This window comes from Monodelphis domestica, chromosome 4, assembly GCF_027887165.1.
Source record: "Monodelphis domestica isolate mMonDom1 chromosome 4, mMonDom1.pri, whole genome shotgun sequence".
Taxonomy (NCBI): domain Eukaryota; kingdom Metazoa; phylum Chordata; class Mammalia; order Didelphimorphia; family Didelphidae; genus Monodelphis; species Monodelphis domestica.
In genome coordinates this window covers 209,974,406-209,996,683 of record NC_077230.1, presented here as the reverse complement: position 1 = coordinate 209,996,683, position 22,278 = coordinate 209,974,406, and the positions used below count along the sequence as shown (strand labels likewise).

Sequence of the window (22,278 nt, the reverse complement as noted above, 5' to 3'; positions counted from 1 at the left end):
CCTCAGATCCTCAGTTATGAGGATTATAATAATGGGAGCTAACAGAGTTGTGAACATCAAATGTGAAATGCTTTGTCAACCTTGAAACATTATGTAAATATTGCCTATCATTATTATTTCAGAATGTGTGTCACTTGATAGGCAGCTGGGAATCTCAGATAATGTGACATCTCACAAATCTTAAAAAAAAAAAAGTAAACATGCCTTATGGCGATGTGTCTAGGCAAGATAATGGTGCCTATAAGTTATTTTTAGTGTTTGGTACTTATACAAATGTCACTGAGGATAAAAGTGGTGATTTAGTTAATATAAGGCAGGAGGGCAGAGTTTGAAATTACATGGGGGTTTTGGGAGGGCTACAAATTCAGGGAGAATCAGCAGAGCAGTAGGACAACCAAGAAGGCTCATGGGAGCTCAGAAATCAGCAGATAAGCCCACTGTGCTCTGAACTCTGATCAGATCACATCTGTAGATTTATGCTTGTTTCTGAGTTCTATACTTTTTAGAGGACATTGATAATCTGGGGGAGGGCAGTCAATATGACAAAGAACCTCAAAGATCAAGCAACATGACATTCATGCCATATGAAAATTTGTTGAAGGAACTGAAGATATAATAGCCTAGAGAAGAAAAGCCTTAGGGGGAAACATGATAATTGTCTTCAAATGTATGACAAGCTGTCACTCACATGGAAGAGAGGATAGATGGGTTCTATTGGGTCCCAGAAGACAACACTTGAAGTAATGGGTAGAAGGTACAAGGTAGCAGATTTATGCTTGAGGTAAGGGAAAACTTCTCATTACAGCCATCAATCAGAGTAACAGAATTCTTTGGAAGGTAGAGATTGCCACCCTCACTGGAAATGCCCAAGCAAAAGTTGAAAATATGCTGTGAGATTTTGTAGTGGGAAGAGATTAGCTCGGGTATGGGTCAGACGTGGTCTTTGACATCCCTTCCCACTCTGATATTCTGTGTGGGAATCATCAACTAGTATTTGCATATAGCTTTAAGATTTGCAAAATGCTTTGTGTACTAACAGAGTGATCCCTCGTATGTCAAACCATTGACTGAGAGAAACTGGAAGGTCAATGAATTGTGACTGGCCCAGAGTCAAGGAACTTGTGGGTTCCCAAAGTAAGATTCAAATCCATCTTCCTAGCTCTGTGTCTTATGCTTTCTCCTCTATTCCCTTTTCTAATACACCTGTCTTTTCCCTGAATAAACCTACACAAAGGCACAATGATCCAAGAGTCTACTGTTATTCTTTGCAAAATAATAACTGGCAAATTTCCACAACAGCAGCCTTATTGATTTTTAAGATCACTGAAGTCTGAACTCTCCCCAGCTCAGCTTGCCTTCTAGCTGTAAGAAGAAGAAAAAGAATGGAGCTATTTGTCTTCTCTTCAACAGGGTTACCTCTGTCATTCGTAGAGATAGGAAGTTCCCAAAGAAAACATTCCTGAACCAAATGAACTTCAAAGTAGCCTGAAACTCTTCCCCCACCTAAGTAGGAAACATCCCTCCAGAAGTTCATTAGTCCATTCTAGGGATAATGCAAACAATACTTTCCGTTACAATAATTTGTATCCAGGAAAAAAAAAAACACAGACTCTGTGTTGCATCTGTAGCATAGCAGCCAGTGAAAAGTTTACTGGTTTCAACCAATTGCAGCCCATGGAGCAAAGCCAAGTCAAAATGTTTTTCTCCGCCTTTAAATGAAGTCACGATTGAAATATGGCATTCTGCTTAATAAATGAGGGAGTGGGGGCGGGGGGAGGAAATCAAAGCTAATCCAGCAGGCAAAGTCACTTGTGCAAAAGAGGAAGGGGATGGGAAGTGTTTGTGTGTATCTGAAAAACTGAGTAGCTTTTGGAGTGCTCTAACTTTCACCTCCCACTGGGTGGAGTAGGGGCTTTAAGAGCAGCTGGAATGTAGTTTCCATGATCAGAGTTGAGCCAACTGTTGCCTGCTTGTACTTCTGCCAGTCCTGAAAGGGTAGTGCTCCGAGAAGCAGCTTAGCCCAACCAGCTGGTACTTCCTTTGCACCTACCTCTCAGGGAAGTGCTGCCCAGCTGAGCAAGGAGCCCCATCTGCAAGGAAGAAGCATTTCACTGTTCCTATCATGGGAGAAGATGCTGTGCAGGCTCAGAAGTTCCAGGCTAGAGATAACCCTGGCCCAGAGGCACTGCTACATCAGGAGAAGGCATCAAATGCCAGCCCAGTGCCATCATCCACTCCAAGTCCCAGCCTGAACTGTATGACCACAGATGAGTCCATCCGGGAGACCTCCCAGGTGAACGCTGTCACGGTGCTTACCCTCCTGGACAAGCTGGTGAATATGCTGGACACTGTGCAGGAGAATCAGCACAAGATGGAACAGCGGCAGATCAACCTGGAAGGCTCCGTCAAGGGCATCCAGAATGACCTCACCAAGCTATCCAAGTACCAGACCTCAACGAGCAACACAGTCAGCAAGCTCTTGGAGAAATCCCGCAAAGTCAGTGCCCACACCCGAGAGGTCAAGGAGCGCATGGAACGCCAGTGTGCACAGGTGAAGAGGCTGGAGAACAACCATGCCCAACTCCTGAAGAGAAACCACTTTAAAGTGCTCATCTTCCAGGTCAGTGCTCCCCATGCTCATTCCCACATATGCTGACACATATTCACACACGCCATGCATATATGCCCAAGTGCTATACTTGGACAAACCATTGAGAAGCCTTTCCAGGGTACCATAGATTTTTAGGTCTGCAAATAGCTTTACAGATAGTCCAAGTCATCCTCCTCCCACCATTTTCCATGGGGAGTCAGAGGCTCAGAAAACTTAAGTGACTTAACCATTGCCTTGCAGGTAGTATCACAGGCAGTTGGAATTTGAACCCACTTTCTCTGGCTTGAAATTTCATGTTCTTTCTATGGTGCCAATCATTTCTTCTGTAATCCATTTTACATATGTATGTCTTTTTTATATTAACCCAACCTATCAGTAATGTATGTCCCTTGGTCTTTTTTTCTGACTCTCATCACACACACATGCACACACACACGCACACACACACACACACACACGCACACACACTCCATTGTCCTTTGTTGTCCTTCAGTAGCCTAATGTGAAATCTGTATACAGGAACCTGATTTTCCCAGGTCTGTGCTCATAGACATTACTGCCTAGCTCTGGGCCAATCCAGTCGGCAATTAGGGAGTTTGAGTCTAAAAGAAAAAAAAACCTGTAAGGATCTCATACATTTTGTGCCTGTATAAACTGACCAAGAGAAATTCAGTTGTTGTTGTTAGCATTTCCTGTTGCTTCTGTAAAAAGGGCATGGGAAGGGGAGAGAGCCTTGACTCTGGGAGATACCCAGGGAATTTTTATCAAGAGACAAATTCCTACAATTGTTCTACTGTTCATTTAGAACACGCTGATGGTGACAGGAGGTTTGAGGTAGGAGCCCACACTCTCAAGGACTGTGTTCCCATTAAAATACCTGGTTTCTTCAAAACAAATATGGAAACTCAGTTCCCTCCTGCATACTCCCACCCCAAACTGTTCCTTTTCCTTTGAGCCATGTAAATAGCCTGGACCACTGACATTGTTTCCCTTATTAATAAATGACCTGCTGACAACAAATGGCACAACTCTTTGTGAACACGCGAAAGTCCATTTCTTTGGTTGGACCATCCAGACAACAATTTAAAACACAAGCCAAGTCCTCTCACATAATAGTCATCCTTTTGAAATATAGGGCCCTTCAAAGCAATGCCTTTGAGAAAAAACTCCACTTGGGTAAAAAAAAATACAACACAAAATGCAGTTAGTACCTTCGTGAATGATTCAATTATCTGGGCAAGTGGCCCTTCGGGGAGGGGGAGCTTGGGCATGTGATATTTAGTGGACAAGAATTGGGCACTCATGATCCAGGGGTTGCTGCCCTGCCCAGTGCTGGAAGTTCTTCCGCCTAACTAAACACAGCCAACTAGAGTCAATGCCACCAGAGCCTCGGGGCTGTCTAGTTGTGACCATGTGAATAAGGAAGGATTTCAAAACTGTCCTAGGGGGAGGCTATAACAGTTTGATTGTGAAATGCACACAGGGAGAGCCTTCATCACTGGAGAGAGACATTGAAAATTGGATTTAAAGCGAGGGAGCCTTCTTCATCTAAATGAGCGAGCTCTGCCAGATAGGGACCCAATTCTTCTTCCCTCCATAAAAGGAAAGACTCCATCTCGGTGCTCATTGTCCTCCCCAAATTGCAGTTTAGGAAAAGCACTGGGCAGGAGATATCTTCCTGTGCCTTCCAGGCTTTTTTCAGTCCAGAAACTTTTCAGCTTTTAATGCAAATGAAATAACTCTTCATGTATCTGATGAATTGAAACAGATACAGTTAACTGGTCTCTTCTTAAGCCATGTGAAATCCTTTCTTTATTACCGCCCAAAGATATTGGAAATCTCGGCTCTCGTGGCATTTCTGAAATTAAATCTCGATCTCTAAACAAAGCCAAACATGCACAGACCCATTTGAATCTTGAGTAACCCAAGGAAATTCCCTTCTTGGTAGTGTGAAGAAGAGATTACCTTCCATCCCATCTCTCAACTGGGAAAACACAATGCATTTACTTAGCAGAAAAGTCACATTTCCCTGAACTATATAAATCACTCCCAATGTGAGAAGGCTTCCAAGGAACCAGGATCAGTAACAGCACAGGAGAATTACAAAGATACCATGAAAGGGAAATAACTGGACTGCCTAAAACAGGTTTGGGTGTTGCTCCAGCTCTGGCACTGTCTCCTGGCACTTGTCACATTAGAGTGGCAGCTGTGAAATAGCCGTCTAAAGTGGTTGGAATGCTTTGCATTGTGAGCAGGAACTACGTTGGGACTCTTGGGCCTATGGCCGAAGTTAAAGGGACCCAGGGCCTGCTAAGCATTCCAAATCCAGGTACTTGGCTGCCACAAGAGAAAAAACCCTCCTCTTTCCCCCTGGCACCCATGCTGAAATCCATAGCAAAGGTACTTCAAAGGGGAGAGAGACAGAATGCCACCCCTTTGCATAGTTTATGACTTTCAACTAAATGGACTGTTTCAGAATTGCTGAACAAGAAAGTCTCCCCAGATGCCTTGCTGCTAATTAGGAACAGCTCTCCGGGGGAAAGGGATCCTTCCTCTCAGAAGCTTCAGCATTAGACATCTCCTTGAATAACCTTCATGTCTGATAGCTAAGGCCTGAAAGAATGAGTGACTTGCCCAGAATTTCACATGGTTAACTGCAGAGATGAGATGGGAATCCAGGTTTTCTGACACAAAACCCCAGGTTTCCTCTGTGTGTGTGTGTCCTCTTCAATATAGGGGTCCTGGAGCAAGAACTAGGCTTAAAGTTGTGGGAAATTCAGTGGGCCTGAGCTTTTTCCACCCAGAAATCCTAGCTGCCCGTCACATTGTCAACAATAAGGTCCTTAAGCGAAGGGTTGAACACACCCTACCCAAGATCTTCAAATATCCATTCTTATGGGGTGTTTCTTATTTGGTTTGGGCTTTTTTACCCCCTCCCAAGGCCATGCCGTGCTTTGTACTCATGTTACCCTCTGGAATTAGCATCTGTCAAGATGATCTACATGTACCCAATTGCTGGAAATTTCTGGGGCCACCTCCTCCAATGAAATATTCAAAGCATGGCATGGGGCAGTTGAATCTCTACTTGTTTCTGAGACATACAGTTCAAGGCAATACACATTGACTAAGTTCTGACTACATACAAACACCATGCCAGGTGCTAGAAATACAATGATAAAAATAAAATAGATCCTGACCTTAAAAAGCTTCCATTCTACTAGGGGACAGCACAAACACAGATAAATAGAAGATAATTAAAGGCAAGAGATAGCACTAAACTCTTGGGGGGCCAGGGAGGACCCTCAGGAAAGACTTTTGGTGGACTATGACAGGTGAAGGAAGAACTAGATACTAAGAGTCAGAGCTGATGAGAGAGTATATCCTAGGCATGCTGGGCTGTACAAGACACAGAGTAGACAAGAAATAAAATGTCCCGTTCAAGAAACAGCAACTGAGTCAGTTTGGATACATGACAAAGAACAAGTTCAGTAGTGCAAAATAAATCTGGAAAGGTAGGTCGGAGTCACATTGGGAAGAATTTGTATTTGTCCTAGAGGCAATGAAGGATAGGATAGGATAGGATAGAGGCGTGAGACCTTGAAGATTCTTGGTCAAGAAAGATATATATATATATATATGCACATCTCTGTTTTATGGAGGTTATTTTGACACCTGTGTAGAAGACACAAAGGGACAAGCTTTAGGCAAGAACACTAATTAGAGGCCTCTCAGAATGAGTTGAGGCAAGAAGTAAAAGAGACCTGATCTAAAGGGTAATGACTATATGAATGAAAAGGGGACATATATGAGAAATGTTCTGAGCATGAGTTCTTGAGATATGACAAAGGATTGAATATGGAGGCTGAGGGAGAGAGAAGAGTCAGGAATGACAACAGAACTGCAAACCTGAAAGGATAGAACAAGGATGCTCTCAAAAGAAATAGGGGAGTTTGGAAAGGGGTAGTGGGGAGGCGAATGAGTTAGAGAAGATAATGAGTTGCATTTGAAACATGTTGAGGTTCAGATGTCTTTAGGATATCCAGGTGAAACTGTCTAAGAGGCAATCAGTGAGCAGGTAATCTATGATGAAGAAATGAAGCTCAGGAGAGAAATTATCATTTGATTTACACATTAGGGAGTCCTCTGTATAAAGACAATCAAATCCAAAAGTATTAATGAGGTCCCCAAAAGTAAAAGTATATTTCCCAGCAGAGAAAAGGGCTCTGGATAGAACTTGTAGGGGGGCATGTTATTGCTACAAAAACGAAAAGCCAAAATGTATTTATTTTAAAAGGCTTCATGCATAAAATATAGCCTTGCATTTTTAACTTTGTTTGTAATTTTTGCAATGTTCAAAGTCCTCAAACTTCATGTTCTATTTCCTCCTGATCCATCCTTTCCCTCCCCCATTCTGAACCCCCAGTTTTCTGGTATAAGAAAAGAACTTAATATACTATAAAATAACTGAGACAAAAGAAAAAAATATCAACTCTGTTGAATATATTCAGGATCAGCAAAGCTTTAAATTTACCATTTGTGAAGTCCTACTATGATTCCTTAAACTCAGAAACTTCACTGAAAGCACACATTCCTTCCAAAATACATTTGTAAGAGACTTTTTTTTTTATTCTAAGAAATCATACTTGTATGTTTCTTAAAAGACCCAATTCAGCCTTAAGCAATAAAATTATGTTTAAAAACCTAGTTAAAATTGGGTACTGTTCCCCTTTCTTAAGAATAGCCCACAATTTTTCTGATGTATGTATATATATATGTACATATATATATATATACATGCATCTGTATTTATATAAGTACATATCTAACAGGGAGTAGGTAGCATGATGCAATGGAAAGAACATTGGATTTAGAATCAAAGGACCTTGGTTTGAATCTCATTTCTGTAGCTTACTACCTATGTGACTTTGGACAAGCCACCTAATCTATCAAGTCCTCAGTTTCCTTGCTTGTAAAATAAAGTAGTTGAATTAGATGACATTTAAAATCACTACCATCTCTAAATTGATAACTAAGATTCAAATGCTGATGAGAGACCAAAACTGATCATTCTGAACAGTTTTCCTTCTAGAAAATAGATGCAAGGTACATTTCTAGGCAAGACTGTTTATACTCTCTAGGATGGAAATATTTCATTTTTATTAGAGGGATCAGTCAAAACTTTTGAATTATAATTATGGAAATGATTCTTTAAAAAAAGCAAACTTTAAATGTTTTTAAATACAGGAGAGAAAACTAGATAATTAACATACAACTTAAACTTGCATATTCACAAAATTATGACATTGAGAAAAAAGATAATTTTTTTTTGTGATGGGAACATTATAGAGAAATTGAGAACCTAACAAATATTCCCTCTCTTAAAAGCCTTTAAATGGTCATCATTTCGTTTCAGTATGTAAGATTGAATTTTGAGGAAATTACTATAAACTGTGAAACTTTGGACTCTAGATCTTTTAGAAGATTTTTTATTGTAATCTGTCTATCCAAGTGACATCTAAAACTCTTACCCTAGCACATTAGTTGAAAGAGAAAAAAAAATCACAGTAAACACCTTAGTATGTATGCCTCAATCTTGCTCATTCTCTCTTTGATCAACATCTGCATAATAGGATTTTTGAGCCTGAAAATGCTGGATGCTCTTTTCATTTCTAAGCTCAACCAAACCCTATTTCTCATTGTTATTATTTACATTTACTGAATGTCAACAGTGGCCTATGGCTTTTTAAGTGAGTAACTGATTATGGTTGATACATCCCAGAAAGTACTATTAAATTCTCTCATATAAAGGAAACTTGGAGGCAACCTTTTAAAATTAATATCAGTCCTTTGTTTTTGCAGGCTATATAAATTTAAACTGTGCAAACGAATAATTGTCTTCAATGAGTTTTACATTCTGTAGAGTTGGTTATTGTTCAGTCATTTTTCAGTTGTGTTATACTCTTCATGACCCTATTTGGGGTTTTGTTAGCAAATATTCTGAAGTCATTTGCCATTTCCTTCTCCAGCTCAATTTATAGATGAGTAAACTGAGGCAAACAAGGTTAAATGACTTGCCCAGGATCATAGTCAGAGTCTGAGGTGGGATTTGAACTCAGGAAGATGAGTCTTCTGACCTCCAGACCTGGCACTCTGCCCTCTGTACCACCTGGCTGCCCTTGGTTCTTTCATGAACATAACATCAATTGTTAGGTTGCTGCAGGAGTTAATCTTTGATTTTTACCTAGTTGTCTCAGGGGTTGGGGTGGGGAAAGATGTTATGTGTAGATCAAAGAGGCATAGGATGTTGGTGTTGGAAGTGACCTTAGAAACTCTTCCAGAACCACCCTGTCATTCATCTAAGCTCCTAATGGGTGAAACTATTTACATAAGAAAACTAGGAGCAGAAAAAAATTTGAGACTTGAAGGAATTAAATTTATTTGTAATCAAAAGCACACTTGAATTGTCAAATAAAGACAAAACGGTCTAATGCCTCATTCTGGAGACTGAGGCAGCTAAATAGAAGGCTTGTAGACAGGTAAATCTTTGTTCAAATATAGTCTCACATAATTACTGGCTGTGTGACACACAGTCATGTAACCTCTGTTTGCCTCAGTTTCATCAAGTGTAAAATGCTAGTTGTTATTATTATTTCTTTTTTCTACTTGGAATAGGTGACACAATTCAGAAAATAAAAGATTTAGTGTCAGAAAGACTTCAAGAGTTCAAATACAGCCCCAAATACTTGCTAGTTGGGTGGTCTTGAGCAAATCACTCAACCTCTCTTGCTTCAGTTTCTCATCTGTAAAATAAGGCTGAGAATAATAATAGCACCTGTCTCCTAGGATTGTTTCAGGAATCAAATGAGATAATGTGTAAATCATTTTGCAAATCTTTGGAAATATTACTAGCTTTTATTGTTGATATTATTATTAAAAGGATTCAATAGGGTTTGGGTTTTATAAAATTAAAATGATTGTTTTTAATGAAACAGAACACTTAATAACCTTAAAAATAATTGAATGGCAGCACCAAAATGTGATGAAATTTAAATTCTCAAAAAGATAGATGACTCAGCAATAACCAGTGTATGCTGTATTTGTGCCTTATTAATTTCATAGTCAGCTTTCTAAGGGTTAAGTAAGATCCTAGTCAATGATGTCATCCTCTCTACAAGCCTCAATTTAATTTAATGAACAATTATTAAGCAACTGCTTTGTACAAGGCACTGGGCCAAGTGTTGTGCGTACAAAGACAAAAGTAAAAAAAGGCTAGAAAAAGTTATAAACATTTAAAAGGAAACTAAACAGCAGATAATAGACTCCTTGAGGACAGAGATAGTGGGGGGGATATCTTTTCATTTTCACATATCTGGTTAACATTTGGGGAGTTAGGCACAACATAGACTTGTAATTTCATTATTGAGGGAGTCTAAGTATGGAAATTCCTTCTGAAACAAATCAGCAACTTCTCTGCAATCCATATAATCTTAGAAAGTTAACTATGGCACCAAGAGATAAAATAATTTGTTCATAGTCACTCAGCCTAAATGTGTCAAAGGTATGACTTGAACACAGATCTTCCTTACTCCAAGGACAGGCTTCTATCCATTACATGCTGCTTCTCCTACAGCAGAAGCTAGAAAATAGAAATTCATTGAATTGAATTCAATATTACAAATGAGCATTTTTTTTTACTATCTTTTGGAATTGTACTTGCAGATCATTAAATACTGGTAACATTCCAGGCATAAAACTATGGTTCTCTAATCCCCCATGGACAACATCACATTCCTAGAATGAATGTAGCAAATGGAGGAAAGAGATGTTAAGTCATTCCCCAGGGACTACATGGTTCATTACAGAAAGTAGGGCTCCTGGCTCCCATCAAACCATCTACATTTTTAGAATACCAAACTCTTGATTCTGTTTTCCATTGTTAGACACAGAAAGGCTGTGATCACATAGGTGTGCCTATCTTTAATCAGGGTTTTCCCCCACTGGGATTCAAGCCAAGGAGAAATGCCCAGAGCTTTGGCCAGATCTAGGTGAGTGAATATTCACTCACATTCATGGTTAGGGCTATTAGTTCAGGTAAATCAACGAAAAGAACAAACAAGTTAAAGTGGAAGTAAAAATGTTGCTTCTCAAGAATATTTTCCATTCTTTCTCCCTCTCATATTTCAAGTACATCTTTCATATATGTTTGAAATGTACTGTTTAAATCTTTCTCTCCATTTGAAAAAAGAAACAAACGAACAAGAAGCAAAAATACACAACATAAATGGCGTCATGAAGGGTCAAAGACAATAGCCACAGCAGCAGAAGCAGCAATTGAAAACCCAAGACCCGTTTGCAAATGAATCTGGGGAGAGGGGGCAGGTAGGTGGCTCAGCAAATAGAGAGCCAAGCATTTAGATGGGAGATCCTGGGTTCAAATCTGATCTCAGACATTTCCTAGACCTTGGACAAGTCACTTAACACCCGATACCTATCCCTCACCACTCTTCTGCCTTAGAATTAATACTGATTCTAAGATGGAAGATATGGGAATGAATCTGGCATCCCAACCACTGGCCACTTGTGTGTCCCCAAGTTTTCCCTAAGCTGCTTCTCAGTTCCCTCCTAAGACAGTCACATAGTCTACCTGAATTTGAGACAATTTCAGAGTTGAAAATTGTACTAACACCTGATGAAGCGTAATCGATGGAGTACTAAAGCTCTGGATTCAAATTTCATTTACTAATAGTACCAATGCTAAGTCACTTAACATTTCTGAGCTTCAATTTCTTCATCTGTAAAATGAGGCTACCTATACCTATACTTCCTTCCTGATAGAGTTGTTATGGGACTCAATTGAGATAATGTAAAATCCTAGGCAAAGTTGAAAGCATCAGCTAAATATCAATCAGAGATTAGTAACAATAGCTGACCTTTATATAACTATTTAGGATTTATAAAATTTCATATATACATTATCTCATTGGATCCTTATAAACTGGTCACATAGCCAGGAAGTATCAGCAGCAAGATACCTAGTTATCTTCTGAATAAATTTGATTTTTTTAAAAAATAAGATATACACTTATATAATTTTGCTTACTGAAATGAGCAAATTGTGAGGCTTCACAGAGAAAATATTGCACTGGAATAGCATCAGCAGGTGATTGAGAATGATGGAAACCTCCAAAGGATAGGAAAATCTTGGGACAATGCTCTCAAGACTAATATCTTATTTTTATAGTTAGCATCAAAGAGCTGTGGCATAACTTGCCACAGAGAAGAGTTGAATTATTTTGCCTCCTGCCTCTATCCCACAGTTAGCTGGTGCTACTACATGAATGATTCCAAAGAGCCAAACCCATCCATTTCCTAAGTAGGTGAACAAGAGTCCCCTAATCCATTGGGCAGAAAGGAAAACCAAAAAGGACCATTCTAGAGGCAACTAGCTTGTACAACAGATAGAATAACTGAGCCAATAGAAAGATTGAAACCTCCAACCCTTACTAGCTATGTGATCCTGGACAAATTCCTTAACCTTTATTTGCCTCAGTTTCCTCAAGGGTAAAATGAGATGATAATTTACTCCCAGGGTTAGTGTGAGTATCAAGTAAGATATTTATAAAGCTCTTAGACTACAGTGCTTGGTATATAATAGGCATTTAATATCTGATGTTCAAAGCCCAAAATGTTATCTCTCAAACATCTCGGCAATTATTTCAAGTTTAAAAACTGTGTCTACTGCTTATTAAAGCTAGAGATAGGCAAGAGATGAAGAAGAGAGGAAAGAGGACACAAAAACTGTCCAAGACCACTCAAATCATTTGAAAAAGAAACAGTGTTTGCTTTGCTTTGAAATGAAATATTCTGAAGCCTTCACCAAACGGATACAAATTCTCATAATAAAAGAAATGTATCTTCACTCAAAAACTGACCAAAGCAGAGCACACAGGGCCCACAGTCATCACAAAATACTTGCAGTGACCAGGGTTTGCCAACAGACATATCTCTCTTGCTTTCAGTTGCTCAGAAACACACCAGTTCTGTCTGGATTATCTCTGTTCTCTCTCAATTTATTTTTATAGTTAGCATCAAAGAGCTGTGGCATAACTTGCCCTTTCTCCTTAGAGAAGAGTTGAATTATTTTGCCTCCTGCCTCAATCCCACAATTAGCTGGTGCTACTACATGAATGATTCCGAAGAGCCAAACCCATCCGTTTCCTTTAAGCTAAAGAAAGACAATGAAAGGGGTAGAAAAGTTAAATCTACCATAAAGTCATTTTGTATTTTATAATTATTCTTGCAAAATGTAAAATAAGGGGGAAAGCATAAAGAAAGAAAAAGTGTTGGCTTCTTTATAAAAATACATTTGGATAGCAATTGTTTTTTGGAAAGGAGAGAAGATATTGAATTAATATACTCAAGGATACAGATAATGACTTGTTTAGATTTTTATTTACATCATAGGTAACTATTTATCTACAACATGTTCCTTTATTAACACCGAGGCACCTAATCACCAGTCCTAGCTCTCTTGATAATTTACTCTTAACCCTTAAGGCTCCTGGAGCTCTCCATTACTTACATTAGTATCCTCACAAAGGGATCTCCAGTTATTATTGGTGGGGGTACTCTGCCTTTGCTAGGTCCCTTTCTTAAAACTAAGAGCCCCAGGAACTTTCATGACTCTGAAAGCTCCTATTTCCCAAGATCAAACCAGCTAGTCAAATTAGTAAAGTAGCTTTTAACTTCTCACTTCTATACCAGACATTTCAGGAGGTTATTCTAATTTCCACTAGCTAGCATTTGCATATAGTCCTTTAAAGTTTGGAAAGTACTTTGCATATATTCTCAAATTTGGTACACCCAACAACCCTGTGATGTAGTTACTATTATTATCCTTTTTTTTTTTTTACAAATGAGGAAACTGAAGCTAAGAGTTGTTGCCCATAGTCCTATAACCGGTAAATAATTTGAGGCTGGATTTGAATTTGGGTCATCTTGGTCCCAAGTGTGACACTCTAACTACTGTACCCCCTACCTGCTAGTCCCTGAAGCATATTTTCCTAGGTGGGAACTAGAATCTGTGGGAATTAGTCTTGTGATTTATTTTTAAAAATCACATCTCTGAATTAACTAGTATATGGAATTACCAGTGAGGATACTCTACCAATACAGTTGAGCATCTACCTACTCTGATACTAATTAGAGTTGTTTGGGAACCTGAAAGATGGAGTAACTTGCCCAGAGTCACAAAGACAATATAAGTCACAGGTACTATTTGAATTCATTTATTTCTGATTCCAAAACCAGCTCTATTTCCATCACTCCCATTCTGCCTCTCTGACCCTGAGTAGTAGGCAAAAAAGGACCAGCATGCCCTAGTTACATTTCTGCCTCCCTATTACTCCTCCTTTTGATTCTCAACTCTTTTTCTTAGCCTCTCTCCATCCAAGACCACCTGTTACCAAACCCTAGCATCAACCAGCATTACATAAAATTTTCACACTCCAGTCACTCTATGCCTCATCATAATCACTTATATAGCACTTTAAGTCTTATAAAGCACTTTATAAGTTTATTTGATGCTCACAATAATCCTAGAAGATAGGTGCTAGTATTATTATTTACATTTTACAGATGAGGAAACTAAGACAGATGGAAGTTACATGATATGCCAAAGGTCACACACTGGAGGCTGGAATTTGAATTCAGATATTCCTAAGTCTAGGTTCAGTGTTCTACCCATTGTACCAACTAAATGTTTTCTATAAATACATATGGAATATTATTCTCCTCACATGCTCCATCACTACCATTCGAAGGTGAGATTTAATGAGAGAATCATAGGAGAATTTTCCTATCATTATCTAAAAAACTAAAAAGTTATATACTATGCAATCTTTTTTAAAAATTAAAAGTTATTTTAAAGGAGCAGCTATAAATGCCAGATTTTATTTATGGTCCTAATTTATGGCAATAAGCTAAAAATATTCACCAGTGAACCAACCACCTTGTTAACTGAACATATTTTAAATCACAATAAGGCCAACTGACCTATTTTGTTAGATTCCTCTATATAAATTGTAATAAGTTAAAGTAAGTTCTTTCCAGGTTCATAAACATAGACTTAAAAGGATTACAAGTTTTTACAGTTTTACATTTAAAAAAAACTGATATGGAGTTTCTCCAAGTCATATATAAACCAGCTAATCAATAAACATTTAAGTACCTACTATATGCCAGGCACTGTGCTGAATGCCAAGTTATATCTTATTAATGGCATTAATTAATTAATGTATCTAATTATTAGTATAATTAACATATCTAATGACAGAACCAAGGCTTGAACTTCTTGAACTCAGTCTATGATTCAGTCTAAAACCCTTTCTATGACAGTGTACTCTCTCCCACACAGTAAACATGAAGCCTCCTCCACTCACATATAAAGGACAAAGTTATCCCTTGGTCAGCTCTTATTTCCAAATACTCCAATAATAATACGGTAGTCAACTTGAGTTGGGCTCAGATCCATTATGCAGTACTATTCTACAATAGTGTAGAAGCTGAGTTCAAATCTAAGTTGCTCCACTTACTGCCAGTGTGGTTATGGGTAACTCCCCTAACCGTTCTGGGCTTCAGTTTTCTCATCCATAAAATGAGGCTGATGGTTAACAAGATAATCAGTCCCTGCCAACTCCAAATCCTAGGAATTTAGAAGCATTTCCACTCACCGGGCAGAGGAGAATGATCAACAAGTTTAAAATGACCTTTTGCTGTCTTCATATATTGACGCAACAGAAAAAAGGCCTGGCTTTCATCAGTTGTCAAAAGATAATATAATACAGTTCATGAGTTGAACTCTGTTTGCAAAGTGTGTATGGCATTAACTATGAAATGTTTATTATCAACTTTTTTTTTTTCAGGAAGAAAATGAGATCCCCACCAGCGTATTTGCAAAAGAGCCTGTTCCTAGCATAACTGAAGGAAAGGAAGAGACTGTGGACGAGAACAAATCCCTGGAAGAGACCTTGCATACAGTAAACCTGTCATCAGATGATGAAATACCTAATGAAGAGGATGCCCTGGAAGACAGTGCCGAAGAAAAGGCAGAAGAAAGCAGGGCAGAGAAAATAAAAAGATCAAGCCTCAAGAAAGTAGATAGCCTCAAGAAAGCCTTTTCTCGCCAAAATATTGAGAAGAAGATGAACAAGTTAGGCACAAAAATTGTATCTGTGGAGAGGAGAGAGAAGATTAAGAAATCTCTTACCCCCAACCACCAGAAAACATCATCAGGGAAAAGTTCTCCTTTCAAAGTGTCTCCCCTTACTTTTGGTCGGAAGAAAGTTCACGAGGGAGAAGGTTCCACGGAGGAAGAGACCAAGCCAGGTGAAACACCAGCCAATGACCAAACCCTAACTGAGAATGAAGCAAGTTCCTTCACAGAGGTCCCTTCAGACACATCTTTACCCCCAGCTCTGGTGGAAGAGAATAAAGCCACGGATGTTCAGGAGAAGCTTGTCACAAGAGAAAACAACCCAGCAACAAAAAACATTGAGCTGTCGATTGTTGAAGACGAAGAGTTTGAAATGGCCCAAGAATTCTCTCAAAAGAATCATGATGACCGCTATCGGCTCACTATTGGTGAAACAGAACAATCTGAGGATGAAGAGCAAACCCAACCTGCCGTTCTCCAAATAGACCAAACAGCATAACTCCTGAGCTTTCTTTCATGCCTCCCACCCTGACAAGATTTTAGTTAAGTGAATAACCAAAGTCTAAGAACAAGCTGCTGCCTCTCTCCAGTGTTATTGATTCACTTTGTTACCTGTTATTTCCTTCCTTTGCAGTAATAATTTATTTTATGATAGTATCATCCAGAGTGACCAAGACTTACTACTGTGTAGACAACCTCTCTGGTGCTCTATGTCTCTTAATCTCTAATTTACTAGGCAGTTTCATTCATTTAGAATTTCTCTGAGCATTAATTGAAGGAAAAAGAAACAAAATGAAGCAATTGGGAAAAAGCTAATCAATTTAGCTTAGTTAGAGCAATAGATGACTGGGATACTAGTAGTAATGAAACCTGTGATTCAATGTTTCCTCTTTTACAATAATTTCATATGTTAGTAATTAATGTAGCATGAACCTTTTGTTAAATGAATCTGATTTCCTATGCTTACATTATAACTGTGAATTACTGATTGTTTTGGTGGGTATATATATATTTTTTCCTTAAGTTCCAATGCACTTAAAGCCAAAAGTATCTGCAAAGTTTAGAGGTTAGAATATGGCTTTCACTTAGAAGAAACCACTGCACTACATTAAAAGTGGAGAGATGGAGAAAGAAAGAGAGAAAGAAAAAAGTATTGACAGGTCTAATGAGCTGAGGCAAAAGGGAAAAAGGAAAGACAAAGGAAAAGTGGCACAGAGAGAGATAAGTAGACGTGGGGAAGAGGATGAGAACTGAGAGGAAGAGGAAAAAAATGAAAAATATAGAGATGGGAAAAAATGCTTCTAGTATTAACCTAACTAATTAATTCCTTAAATAACACCATTTAATGTTTCTTTATACACTGGAATAGTATTTTAGTAAATAGCATCTTTGAAATATTGTGTCAGCAGTTATTTTGAAAATAATATAATAAATACATAATTTGTACAGTATTAAAGAAGAAAGAGTAACAAGAATGTAATTTTCTTAATGAAGATAATAAGCTTTAAATATTTCTCTGAGGAAACTCAAGAGGATATGCTCTAGTTAAAGATGAAATGTCTTAGGTAACAGCAAATACCAATCAATAGATGTAGGGTTTTGCAGGGAATTACATCTTTCTCTGCCTTCATTTTATAATTTCCAAGTTGAAGTCACCTGTGTCCTCTTGTAATAGTTTCAGTTTCCAAGTGGTTCAGAATCATGCATTGGTAGTTTGTGGGAATGAAATCTGATTAAATGAACTCTCTTCATTCTATTCAGAATATTAATTGCATTCCAGAACATGGTTCACTTACTTAGAGATTAATTTACAAAGAATTATAGGCATTTTTTATATTCTTGAAGCACAGTAATGTTTATATACATTTTTTTAAATGCAAACATATTATAGATTTCAGTACTGGCTTATCCTTTGCCAAAGGGTTGCTTTCTCTAGAAGTGTTTTGCAATGAGAAATGTTGATGTGATGAGAAAATAGTATATCGTACATAGCTTAATGACAACAATATTTAAAGAAAGAAAATTCCATGCCACCAGTAAATCATATGAGGAATTACCTTTCCCTGTTCTGCTTTCCCCTCCAAACAGAACTACCTAGACCACAAACTAATGTTTTAATACTTTGAGAATGCATGACTCAGCCAGCAGGGGAACTCTGATCATGGCTGTAATTCTCAATCCTCTCCCAACTTGGTAAAAAGCCCTTGAGGAACTGTCATGGATGAAAATCAGCAGCATCTGCTAAAGGACCATCTTCATCTAAACTGGCCTGGATCTCAGAAAATAGGCACATCAACTATTTTCAACCCTGTTAAAATGCATTGGGAGTCATCTCTCCATCTTGCTGGGAGCTGTAAGAACTTCCACTCTGTTGAAATTGCCTTCAAGAACCCAGGGTCACCCCCATGCCTTGATGACAAATCAGAGTAAGACTTCATTGGCAGAGAAGGACATTTAAATTAATAGTACCCACGAGTCTACCAGTACAGGTAAAACTGAACAGATACATTTTGCTTTCTGTAAAGATGAATCTGAACATATAAGTGGCCCCAATCCTATGAATGTGCAAATATTGGCTGCTAAATCTGATATGGTATAACAGAAAGAACATTGGATATGGAGTCAGGAGACTCAGATTCAAATTCCAGTATTCCCACTTATTACATGCATGTCTCGGGGAAAGCCACTTCAACCTCCCTGGACCTCAGTTTCCTTATCCATAAGATGAAGGAGAGGGCTAGGTTACGTCTAAGATCCCTTCCCAATTCTAAAACTATGACACTTTGATGTGATTTTGAGTATCTTATATGCACAATCACAACAAAAAAGAAAAGCCAATTCCAGGAAGACAATGAAAGTGGAAGTAGGGAAACATGAAAAGAATGGGTAAAAAGAATCATTGGTTTCCATGAAGAATGCCAAAAATAATCTATAAATAGCTCTTGACATGGAGAAGGTAAAGATGTTCTTTTGTATACCTATCCATACAGGCACTCACAAAGAAGACTGGGTGGTAAATTATCCACCAGGGGCTTGATGTGAATTTTTCAACCTATTTTTGCATTTTTCCCCTAATAATTCCTCTAAGCAGAGGTGGCATCTTGGACGCTTAGAAGTCATTACACCCATGGAATAAGACAACAGGAACTGGACTGTTTTTCCAAGAGCACCTCAGAAAAGCAATCTTTAGTGTGCATATTGCAAGCAAGAAGCATAGAGGTAGATTTCTATTTTGTATTAGCAACAGCATAATTCCAAATACTGAAGAGTCGTACTAACAGCTGATGTATTAAAGGGTAAATAAAAATTTTTAAAAGGGGGGATCCAACGATGTGAATTTCTTGACAGGGCAATTTCAAAATATGGCAGAAAGAAATGATTTTTAGTCTCCATGGTAAACAGACCAGTAATGTTGATTGTTTCAGTCTTGATTTCCCCTATTAACTTTCCTTCCTTTTTCCCTGATCTCATTTAGAAAACCAAGACTCATTCTTCAAGTTTAACTTTCTTGACATCACCTTGCCAACTCTGGAGAGCTTCTGAATACATGCAGGCAGCTTGATGATTCTGATAGCTCCATCTGAATTTTTATTGTAATTCACCAGACTTTATAATGCCTTAAAGAGTTCTACACACAGAAATGTATTGAGCTGTACATTCAGTTTATTCACATAGATAAACCTTTGTCTTCTATAGTGCCACGCACTTGGTGGAAGACTTAATTTTACTGACAGTCCAAAACACACATGTTTAACCTTTATGGAGTTGCTGTCAGTTCCCTGCAGCCATAGAATTGGGGCGCCAAAATCTAATGTCATGTTTACATTTCCCTTTGAGAAATGCCTATTCCATTTGTTCCTATAAACTAGATGCCAATAAGTACAACATGGAAAACTGAGCTCTGCATTTTCCCCAGCTTTTATGAGAAACAGAATCCATCATCTCTTCAGCTTTCTAAGTATTAAAATCCTGTGCAATAAAACAGAGAATTAGACCAAATAATTGGTTGGAAATACATGTATTATATGGAGATTAGAAGTAGCAATAGTGGTAAGATTGAAAGTTACTCATTCTGTACTATTGCTAAATTATTTACCTATTAGGTGTGACTACAAAGTCCCTAACATTCCTTTTGCATGTGTTTTTTCCCACCCAACCACCAACATATTCCAAACTGTGTGCCCACAGATGCAGAACTGAGTTAATCTCCATGTAAGTTTCAATTGCCATCCAGCCCAAAAGCTTTTATTAACACTTGCTTTGTGGATGACATTTTCTTATTACTAGGGAAGACAAGATAAACCAAAGACTAGTCCCTACTTGCAAAGAACTTACATGCTACTTTGGGGAAGAAGGATGGGAAGATGCAACATGAAACAGGTAATTATGTCATCAAAAATGATTATTTGAGGAGGGAGAGAGAATTAACAACAAATAAAATTCTGGAGAGTCCCACTGGAGGTGGTCCAGGGGAAGAGACTTGAATGGAAGCAGATGGCTAAGAGATAAAGGATAAAGGGAATGCATTCTAGGAATAGGGAAAGCCTGGGCAAAGACACAAGAAAAGAGGAAGCTAGGTTAGGTGGCTTAGTGAATAGAGAATGCGACCTAGAATTGGGAGGACCTAGATTCCTTTCCGGCCTCAAACACTTCCCAGTTGTGTTACCCAGGGCTAATCACTTAACCCCAACTGCCTAGTCCTTATTGGTGTTCTGCCTTAGAACAAATATTTGGTAACAATTCTAAGACGGAAGGTAAGGGTTGGGGGCGGGGGGGAAGAAAAGTACAAGAGGAGAGATGAGAAATGGAATGTACTGAATAAGGAATAAGATGTAGACCAAACTTGATTAAATATAGAGTGCATAGAAGAGAATAATCTGAAATAAATCTGGAAAGTTAGGCTAGAGAGTAAGTCTATAAAGGGCTGATTAACCAAATCTAGAACTCAAACTCTGGAAATACATTTCACACACACACACACACACACACACACACACACACACACACACACACACACACACACACAGAGTTTGTGCTATGCTACTAATCTCACAGAACTATAGCAGAAGTATCTAAAGGGATCAATTCAAATAAAAAATTTCATTCTAACAGGAATAGCTGTTTCCCAGGCAAGCAAATAGCAAACACAATTTCTTGCTTCAAAATAAAAGGATTGGACTTTAGCTAAATCCACTCAGAAATGTTTATGTGAGTCCATGAAAGCCAGTTTGACTGGTATGGTTCTCATGCCCCAGGATGCATGGATGCTAAGATTAAAATGACCCAGAGACCAGGCATTTCTCCCTGCTACCAAGACACTTGCTTACTGTGGTGGGTCTCTATCCCTCATTTCTCATTCCTTAATAGACTTCTCAGAAAACACTCTGATTTCAGTGGGCTGGACAATACCGCACTGCCTTGCCCCATGGATGATAGGGGAGTCTCCAATTAGTGACACATCAACTTTGTCTAAAACTCTAAAGAGAGCTTCAAGTGGTTTGAGATCTTGGATCAGAGAGTGCAGTTTGTTGTATGTTTGAGCCATTAGCATGCTGGTGGAACTAAAGATGTTAGGTGAGGGAGGGGGAAATATGCCCCCTACACTGTTTCCCATTTTCATCTGCCTTTCTCCTGTGGCTTCCATCCCTGTGTGGCATTGTCACTATTCAGGAACAACACTCTCCCATTTTTCCTGACAGTTACCTATAGCATTAAATGAACCAACCTCCAATTTTCCCACCCACTTAGGTACTTCTTCCTTGCTTGATATTAGAAGGAGCATTAAACATAAGTATGATTTCCCCATCATTTAGTGTAACCCACTATCAGGAAGCAGAAAGTTCCTCATTTGTCTCAAAAACAATTGGTTTGAAATAAAGATTTTAACATAATTAAGTTCCAGTTTTAAAAATTGAATGTCTGAGCCCAGTTGATTCATCTCTAAATGTTTGTTTGCTGCAATGTACACCAAAGGTAAGTGAGTTTTACACTGGAATATGACTATGTGAAGTTAAAGTTGATAATCATTATTAACTACTCCATGACAACCATAGGTTTTCATCATCCATCTGGCTCTACAACCTACGGTTCTAAAACTTTAGTCCAAGATTTCAATGAAATTTTAGCCTGTGCCTTCTGCCAAATTTGGAGGTCTGGTTAATTACAAAATTGAGGGACTGGATCTGAAGAGATGCGAACAATTTCCTATTCTCCTACTCTATGAAAGATAAATTTGACTTAAATTTGTTTAGCGTTGTGTTACTATATACTCTAATTTTAATGCATTACACAAATTCTCCAAAGTATACTCTACTCCTGCCACAAATCAACCTGATGATCATATACAGAATAATTCTGCAACTGATCCTCAAATTTTAGCTAACTCTTTCCTGCCCCCTCAAAAAAAAAAAGATTACCCCCATGGAAACAACACCTTAAAGTCAGAAACAAAGAT

General features: G+C 38.4%; 1 protein-coding gene across 1 annotated transcript; it reads left to right on the top strand.

The window, feature by feature from the left end:
- The first annotated feature begins 1,722 nt into the window (after positions 1–1,722).
- On the top strand, positions 1,723–19,143 carry CAVIN2 (caveolae associated protein 2). The gene is made up of 2 exons (XM_001369647.4): positions 1,723–2,620; positions 15,535–19,143. The coding sequence occupies exons 1-2, from the start codon at positions 2,123–2,125 to the stop codon at positions 16,321–16,323; spliced, it is 1,287 nt and encodes a 428-aa protein (XP_001369684.1). The 5' UTR covers positions 1,723–2,122; the 3' UTR covers positions 16,324–19,143.
- Positions 19,144–22,278: the final 3,135 nt, after the last annotated feature.